Raw genomic sequence first — 8,178 nt, 5'->3', positions numbered from 1 at the left:
AAAAGGTGGATAGAAGAGAAAAATGATCTCTGTTATGTAATTTCAGCTGCTGAACAGAACATGAATGGGAAGAGCACAAATTGGTCTGTTCAGTAACTGGTTTTTGAGTAACTATATGGCTTCAGTGGCTAAATTTAGCACCTTGTATTGAAGCTGAAAAGGGCATATTTAAAATGTGTGTGGCTCCAGGTACCATATTTCCCCATGGTCTTAAATTTTTGCTCCGAGAGATGTATTAGGTCTTATTTTCCAGTTAGGTCTTATTTTCAGGGAAATATTGTACTAAATATGTCCGTCTGATTGACGATCTTAACTGGGACTTATTTTGGGGGTAGGGCTTACAAGCATCCTGAAAAATCATGCTAGGGCTTATTTCCAGTTGGTTATTATTTTGGGGTAAACATGGTAATAACTGGCAGAACCATTTTGTATCAATTGGCACGTTTGCTTCGCAATAGCGGAACTATAGAGAATGTGTGAAACTACTGAAGATGCTACAGGTAGTCCTCAACTTACAACAACCAAGCACAAATTTTCTGCTTCTAAGCAAAACGGTTAAGTGAATTTTACCAACTTTGCCACAGCTGTTTAATAACATGGCTGTTAAATGAACCTGGCTTCCCCATTGATTTTGCTTATAAGAAGTTCGCAAAAGGTGATCACGTGACACACACACACACAGGACACTGCAACCATCAAATACGAATCACTTGCCAAGCATCTAAGTTTTAATCACATGACCATGGAGATGCTGCAATGGCCATGTGCAAAAGTCATAAATCAATTTTTTTCAGTGCCATTGTAACTTTGAACTGTCACTAAATGAATGATTGTAAGTTGAAGGACTCACTAGAAAAGAGCCTAATGCTGAGAAAGATTGAGGGCAAAAGAAGAAGGGGACGACAGAATGAGGTGGCTGGATGGAGTCACTGAAGCAGTAGGCATGAGCTTAAATGGACTCCGGAGGATGGTAGAGGATAGGAAGGCCTGGAGGAACGTTGTACATGGGGTCGCGATGGGTCGGACACGACTTCACAACTAACAACAACAAAGTTGAAGACTATAATGAAAGACTGTTACATTTTAGAGGCAACGTCCAAGTTTACAAGAGGTGCCTGGTAACTCAAACAGCAAAAAGGCCGTTTCTGTTGCAATAATTATTGTGGGCCACTCCCAAGTTCCACCTTTTAGAATAGTGAACTCGCCATCCAAAACCACTCACACACAGAAATGTCAACTAGCACATCTATTATTGCCTGTTTTAATTTGTCCTGTACATTTCCTCACAACAGATAACCTAACAATTCAGGACCATCATTCGATAATTGGAAATGTGCAATGGTGACCCATCTCAAACTATTGAAAGGCTTGGCCTTCAAGTAAAATGTACACAATTAGAACCTTTCTCTCTTAGCACAAGACATCTGTGTGGGGACAAGGGAGAAGACAAGTCCTAGTTGACTTGAAAGTCAGGCTGACAACTTTCTGATTCTTCCAAAGTTTTTTCACACTGCATTTTGATGAATGGTTTAAAATTGCAGCACTTGGACACTGCAGAAGTGAGAATGAACACAAAGGTGTGTCTTTTCTTGGGGGAAGGAATGGCTGCTGTAAAGTATTACAGAGAGGTATAACTCATATTCTTGAGGATTCTAAATGGTGCACCACCCTAACACATTTCTACACCTTATGCCAAGAGGAAAACTCTACATGGGATCAACAGGCTTCAATCTAAAGCCAACTGAAAGACGATAAACATTAAGATCATAACAGTTAACAAAAAACTACAAGACCAAAAGTAGCACATACATTTGCTGATATAATCTGGGTTTACATTACATTTAATTTTCGTCCCTTTCTGGAGCTTAGGTTTAAAATTAAACATTGGTGCTACAAAACCAAAATGATTATCCTGTCATCACCATACATGGGAGCAGGCTTCAAGTGGGTAAGAATTAAAACAATATTACAGGTTTTAATCAACCCATTTAGTTTCAATATCACTTTTTTGTGGTGGTATTTAATTTTCAATATGGTATGGGCTCGCTCTTTACTTATAATCAAGATATGTGTTTTTAATTAGTCTATTTAAACAAATTTTCCTCATTGGAAGTAAATTACAATCTGGAGAATACATTGGTCCTTCTGGGAGGATGAACCTGGGAGTCATTAGAATTATCTTCTACATATAATATTTCTTAGGTAACGTTGAGATTATATACCAAGAAGATAGTAAAGCCATTGGATTGGGGTGTTCAGAAGTGATAGAAATATGCTGGATGAATGTGTTGGCTAATGCAATTATTCCTTTGTATGTATTTATTGTATACTTTTACGATGCAGCAATCAGAAAACTGGTACACAGAGTAATTCTCCCACCCAACTGACAGCATTTGAACTGTCCTTCTTGAGCTGCTTTTCAGTAACAGACTCTGCATAAATCCTAAATTTTGTATGTGTCTGATCTTGTCTATAATTAGCCAAGGATTAATTTGTTCTTAAATGTGCAACAATAAAGCAGAAATAACTTAAAACAGCTAACTGCCAGTTACTCGAAATAATAGGTGCCATGTGTCTCTTTAAAAGCAAGTTTGATCAAGAAAAGGAAGTTACAAGAAAACAGCAATTCTGCCAAATGAGTTGCAGTTCAACGCCACTGTCTGTGCTCATTTCAGAAACAAAGATCGTATAAGAAGAAAATGTTGACGGAAAAGATGCTCATTTAGTCCAGCTGACTTTGGGGATGTCATAATGCTCAGTCAGAGTATCCAAGTGTCTATTAAAATCCTATGAAAGAAAAAGAATATTAGTCGGAAGCAAGAACTCATTACTTTACAATTACAGGCACAAATATCCAGATTCGGCAAAGATCTATTTGAATAAATTTCATTGTGTGAACGTAAAATCCCTGATTTCAGTGAATCTAGCTTGCATCTATTCAATCTAAATTAATCCAAAATAAGACTTTAAATATATTGGACACAATTTTTGTAACAGTCTAACCACAAGGATACACATTTGGAAGTAATGAAGAGAAAAGAGCTCAGAAAATAGTGTTGATGCTATGTGTAAACTGGTTCTGGGAGAGATCCAACAGGCACCCAATGATGAGCCTGTATTACATGTCTCATTGAACTACACTGAGGATCCCACCTTACTTGGCATGAAATGAAGGGATTGAGAATTGCCTCCTCTTGCAAAATTAGGTGGGGCCTTCTTAAATATTTGGAAGGTGGTTAAGGACTGCTCTTCTGCTGAGAGTTCAAGGAGGAAAAGGGGATACAGGTAAGTTCTCAACAATCACAATTGGGCCTGGAATTTCAGTCCCTAAGCGATGAACCGCTAATGAGTCATCATGTGACCAAACCGAATTTAATTAACATTTTACCGTTGTTAAACAAATTGGTCATTATGGCTTCCCCAGTTGACTGTCGGAAGCCAGCTGGGAAGATCCATAACTGCAACATACTGCAACAATTGTAAACCTGAGCCGGTTGCCAAATGCCTGAATTGCGATCATGTGACTGTTGACTCAAAGATAGTTGTATCTTTGAGACATAAATTACTTACTCAGGCTGTCATAACTTTGAACCATTGTTAAACAGTTGCAAGTTGAAGACTACCTATACAATGGGGCAGTTGTAGCTCATGCCAGTTTTTATTGTGTGATTTTTATTGCTTGTTTTGAACTGTTTTAATGATTGTGGATTTGGATTATGAAACTATAAGTCCTTTGACTGGGGCTGCATACAAATTTTAGTAAAATATATTTTAAAAAAATAGATCAGACAAAATGGATGGAGGAGTAATGGTATTAAAGTGCACATCTGTTTAGGGAACCAGCTACCTGAGCACAATGCTCCAGACAACAGCACTGGGTAAAAATACAAGGAAAACTACAATAATATTTTTATGGGAGTGTGCTATAGAGGCAACAGAAAATTTAAATAATACCTTTGTCAACCAGATTAGGAAACTTTCAGGGAAGAAAAACATGGGGGATTCAACTTGTCCACATTCCATATAATCAAAACTGCAAGTGCCCAAGATTATTGAGTAATTTTCTCTCTTTCATTTTCCAGAAGGTTGAAAACAAAGGGATGTTTACCTAGATCTGATCCTAACCAGAAGGGTAAAGATGGCTAAAGATGTGCATTCTTAAAAAATCTGTAAAGGGTTGACAAACTTGTTATAAGATGGGATAGAATTCAGTTTTGTTCCAGAAGTCAAGAAATGATGGATTTAACAATTATTTCATTTAAAACAGATATTAATTGGACATCAGTTCCTAATAGTAAAAGCTGTTCAATATATTGTACACAACGCAGAGCTCCTTTCTGAGAGATGGGTGGTTTAAAAATAAAAATAATGGGATAGATTGCCTAAGGTGGATTCTCTTTAACGAGAGATGTTTAAACAAAGATTGAATAGCCATCTTTTAGGAATGCTGTAGTAGTATAATCCTGCACTGGATTGCAGGTTGGATTGGATGATCTCAAAGATCTTTCTTATATTCTGTGTTTTCTCTAATGACTAACAACCAAGAAAGAATGGCCTACCAGAGAAATCACTCAGGCTGTTCTATAATACAGAAAGATGTGAGGAGAGATTGAGGGGGAAACTGATTAACCTTGTTTTGCAAATAGCTTAGGTTTAATAGTAGTTTGCGGTATAAGAGATAACATTTTACGTCTACATTTATCCAGAGAGGGAAATTCTCTTCCATATTTTCTCCCCCTTAAAAGCATCTTCGGTTGGATGATACAGAATACTAAGCCATAACAATAGCTTGCCATTTTGCAAGAACATGTAGCTCCCAAAGCAAGAACTTACCTCTACTCTCTGCTTGTGGGTTTTGGATGCTTTTTTCAAGATTCGTTCTATTTGCTATAAAACAAGAAGAGAGTTATTGGTTATTGTCATTTTGTCAAGGAACATTTTTGTTCCCCTTAACCCAAACTCTCTGTGGTGGCCTCTTTTTCTCTTAAGACACCAACCCGCTTTTCCTGCATTTTTTCATAGGCCAACTGTGCTGGAGTACGTTTGTCCAGAGCCCGCTTCTTCTCCTCTTCTTCCTCCTGGTTTTTGCTGCTCACAATCTGGTCTACAATCTTGCTTCTTTCTTTATCTTTCTTCTTCTTTCTAAAAAGAGACCATTCAGATAAAGTAAAATTCTTTCAAGATGCACGATAGGAAAAAAAAAGAGTACAATTTTTCTACCTCTTCACCAATACTCTTTTATTTGGATTTGGATTTTCTTGTTAAGAAAAAAGGGCAAATTGGAACAAAGAAGCATTGATCAAGCCTGAGGATAACCTTGTCTTTATAGCAGAAATGAGGAATTTAAAACACTTTGCTAATTATGAATCATAGCTCCACTTCTTAACTTTGAGGAGTGGAGTTAAGAATTTTCAACTTATAAAACCCACCAACTTTTCAAATGCCCTCTTTGCCCTTTTAACCTGTGAGTGACTATATGCAAGACCAAACCTTTCCAACAGTGGGCCTTAAGTGCTGTTTCCTTTTGAGGCAGCCTCGCCTTGCTTTCCCGTAGGTCAGGGGTCTGCAAACTTGGCTCTTTTAAGACTGGTGGACTTCAACTCCCAGAGTTCCTCAGCCAGCTTTGCATTGTGGACTTCAACTCTGGGAGTTGAAGTCCACCAGTCTTAAAAGAGCCAAGTTTGCAGACCCCTGCCATAGGCGATGAAGAGCTTTTACAACTGCAACAGCCAAATTAATCGCTCCTCCTTCGGGCCTTCTCTTGTGGTGGTGGTCCCGAGGACTCGTTGTTCTTTTTAGGGCTTCCTTACAGAGGACCAAAGCTAGAAATTAAGGTTTTATTATTTCTTTTTTGTCTAACGGCGAAAGAAGACCCGCCTCCCCAAATGAGTGGGGCGAGCGCAGAATTATGAAAAACAAAACCAGCGTCTCCGCGGGCGCCTATGCAATTTCTGCCTTCCGAGGCTCCCCTCACCGTTTCCCCGCAGACCCGCAGTCGGTGCCCCCTTTGATACGCAGAGAGCCTCGCTGGACAGCTTCGTACTCCGACATCCCCCCGTTTCTTTCGGCGCGTCGACGTTTCCTTTCCTCCCCCGATCCTCTCTCTCTGTCTCGGAGGCTGTGTGGACAAGGCTGAGAAAGTATTTCCGGGTTAAAGGAACCAAACAAGAAGAAACCTCGGAATGCGTACACGGGCGGATCCCTAAAACCGGCGAACGGCTATCTTTTTTCCCCCCCCATAGAGAGCTAAATGCTAGAGCGGCGCCAGGAACGAATCACCGGCGTAGAAGGTTTTGCTGTTTGGAACGTTAAGGGAAGCAAAAGGGAAACGCAGTGGAGCTGCGAGCAACCCGACAGGGGATGCTTTACCTCAGGGGTCTCCAACCTTGGTCCCTTTAAGACTTGTGGACTTCAACTCCCAGAGTCCCTCAGCCAGCAAAGCTGGCTGAAGGACTCTGGGAGTTGAAGTGCACAAGTCTTAAAGGGACCAAAGTTGGAGACCCCTGCTTTACCTGAGATACTTAGTTACATAGATTAACAGAGTTGGAAGGGACCTTGCAGGTCTTCTAGTATCTAGACCAGGGGTCTCCAACCTTGGCAACTTTAATACTTGTGGACTTCAGTTCCCAGAGTTCCTCAGCCAGCTTTGCTTCAGCTTTGCTGGCTGAGGAATTCTGGGAGTTGAAGTCCACAAGTATTAAAGTTGCCAAGGTTGGAGACCCCTGATCTAGACTAGTCTTTTGATGTCTTTCATAATTCAGATGTGTGAGGACCACAACTCTCAAGATTCCCAGCTTGCACGGCCAAAGCCATTTCTGGGAGTGGCAATCCTTCCCAATATTCAGATTAACAGAGTTGGAAGGGACATTGTAAGTCATCTAGTCCAACCCCTTCCGCCAAACAGGAGACCATACACCAGTTCTGACAGATGGCAGTCCAGTCTCTATTTGAAAGCTTCCAGTGATGAAGTTCCCACAACTCCCGAAGGCAAGCTGTTCAGTTGATTCTCACTGTCAGAAAATTTCTCATTTCCAGATTGAATCTCTCCTGGATCAGTTTCCATCCATTATTCCTTGTCTGGCCTTCAAGTGCTTTGGAAAATAGCTTGACCCCCTTCATCTCTGTGGCAGCCCCTCAAATATTGGAGCACTGATCCTTCTCTTCACTGAACTAGCCATGCCGTTTCTGCAACCATTTATTGTATGCTTTAGCCTCCAGTCCCCTAATCGTCTTGGTTACTCTTCACTGCATTTTTTCTAGAGTCTCAACATCTTTTTTAGTATGGAGTTCAGGACCATCAGCTTTGGACTACACTGCAGGGTTGTCATAAGACGCTTACACTCACAACCCCTCTATCATTGCAGGAGATATTGCAGCTCATTTTGTTTTTCCTCAAGAGAATTCAAGGTTCTCTCAGATCATTCTCATCATAGGCTGGGTGAGGAAGATTAGACCGATAGTAACTGGCGCAAAGTTGCTCAAGTAAATTTCATGGCTAAGTGGGGATCTGAATTTGATCTCCTCAAAATGAAACACTTGAATTGCAATCATGAATGTAAATTCCATCATTAGTTCCTATTTTCTTTGAAAGGAATGCAAGGTCCAGTAAGAACTACCACTGCAGGAAGCAGCTCTGGCTCAGATGAAATAGTTTTAGTCATGGAGCCCAAGTTGCCGTTTAATAATGAATAATCTCTTGTAAAAAGATAGATTCCAACATATAAGGGAGTTTTCCAGAGATACAGAAGTTATATTGGAATCCTGAATACTCTGAAGAAAAGTTACAAGATCAGGTTTCTATTGTGGCAATATATGTCCGCAGTGTCAATACTAAGTTTGAATTTGTGCTTGGGAATTTCAGAAAATCCCACAGAAAAGGCTGAACCCAAATAACTTTCTCAAAGGAGAAAGCAGCTATTTGTAAGTCAGACAAGAGTCTAATGCCAACGAAGAACTGCAAGATTAGCACAGTCAGGCCAAGGTGCAGTAAGCAAAGTGAATTGGTGTTATCTAACCTGCTGGGAACCTTTATATGATCACAAGGACTTGTAGCTTACAGTTCAAAATCAAACATTTATCTAATCAGTCAAATAATACTCTCCCGCATCAATCTCCTATACCGAGAAGGAAGCACAAGAGGAAAGGAATTTGACCTGTACATGTAACAATACACACCGA

General features: G+C 40.1%; 1 protein-coding gene across 1 annotated transcript; it reads right to left on the bottom strand.

Moving 5' to 3' along the window:
- Positions 1-1,245: 1,245 nt before the first annotated feature.
- On the bottom strand, positions 1,246-6,145 carry FAM32A (family with sequence similarity 32 member A). Its single transcript, XM_058163188.1, has 4 exons — positions 5,975-6,145; positions 4,998-5,142; positions 4,834-4,887; positions 1,246-2,787 (listed from the first exon to the last, which is right to left on the bottom strand). Exons 1-4 carry the CDS (start codon positions 6,049-6,051, stop codon positions 2,719-2,721), a joined length of 345 nt encoding a protein of 114 aa, XP_058019171.1. The 5' UTR covers positions 6,052-6,145; the 3' UTR covers positions 1,246-2,718.
- Positions 6,146-8,178: the final 2,033 nt, after the last annotated feature.

Source organism: Ahaetulla prasina, chromosome 1 (genome assembly GCF_028640845.1).
Source record: "Ahaetulla prasina isolate Xishuangbanna chromosome 1, ASM2864084v1, whole genome shotgun sequence".
Classification (NCBI taxonomy): Eukaryota; Metazoa; Chordata; class Lepidosauria; order Squamata; family Colubridae; genus Ahaetulla; species Ahaetulla prasina.
Note: the sequence above shows the minus strand (reverse complement) of the source record. Positions and strands in the feature narration are given on the sequence as shown.

Excerpts from the sequence above, each read along its gene's own strand:
- FAM32A (XM_058163188.1), bottom strand. The coding sequence starts at position 6,051 with ATGTCGGAGTACGAAGCTGTCCAGCGAGGCTCTCTGCGTATCAAAGGG. Across the intron at positions 5,143-5,974 it reads TGCGGGTCTGCGGGGAAACG|AAAGAAGAAGAAAGATAAAG; the intron begins GTGAGGGGAGCC and ends GTCTCTTTTTAG. Across the intron at positions 4,888-4,997 it reads AAAAAATGCAGGAAAAGCGG|CAAATAGAACGAATCTTGAA; the intron begins GTTGGTGTCTTA and ends CTTGTTTTATAG.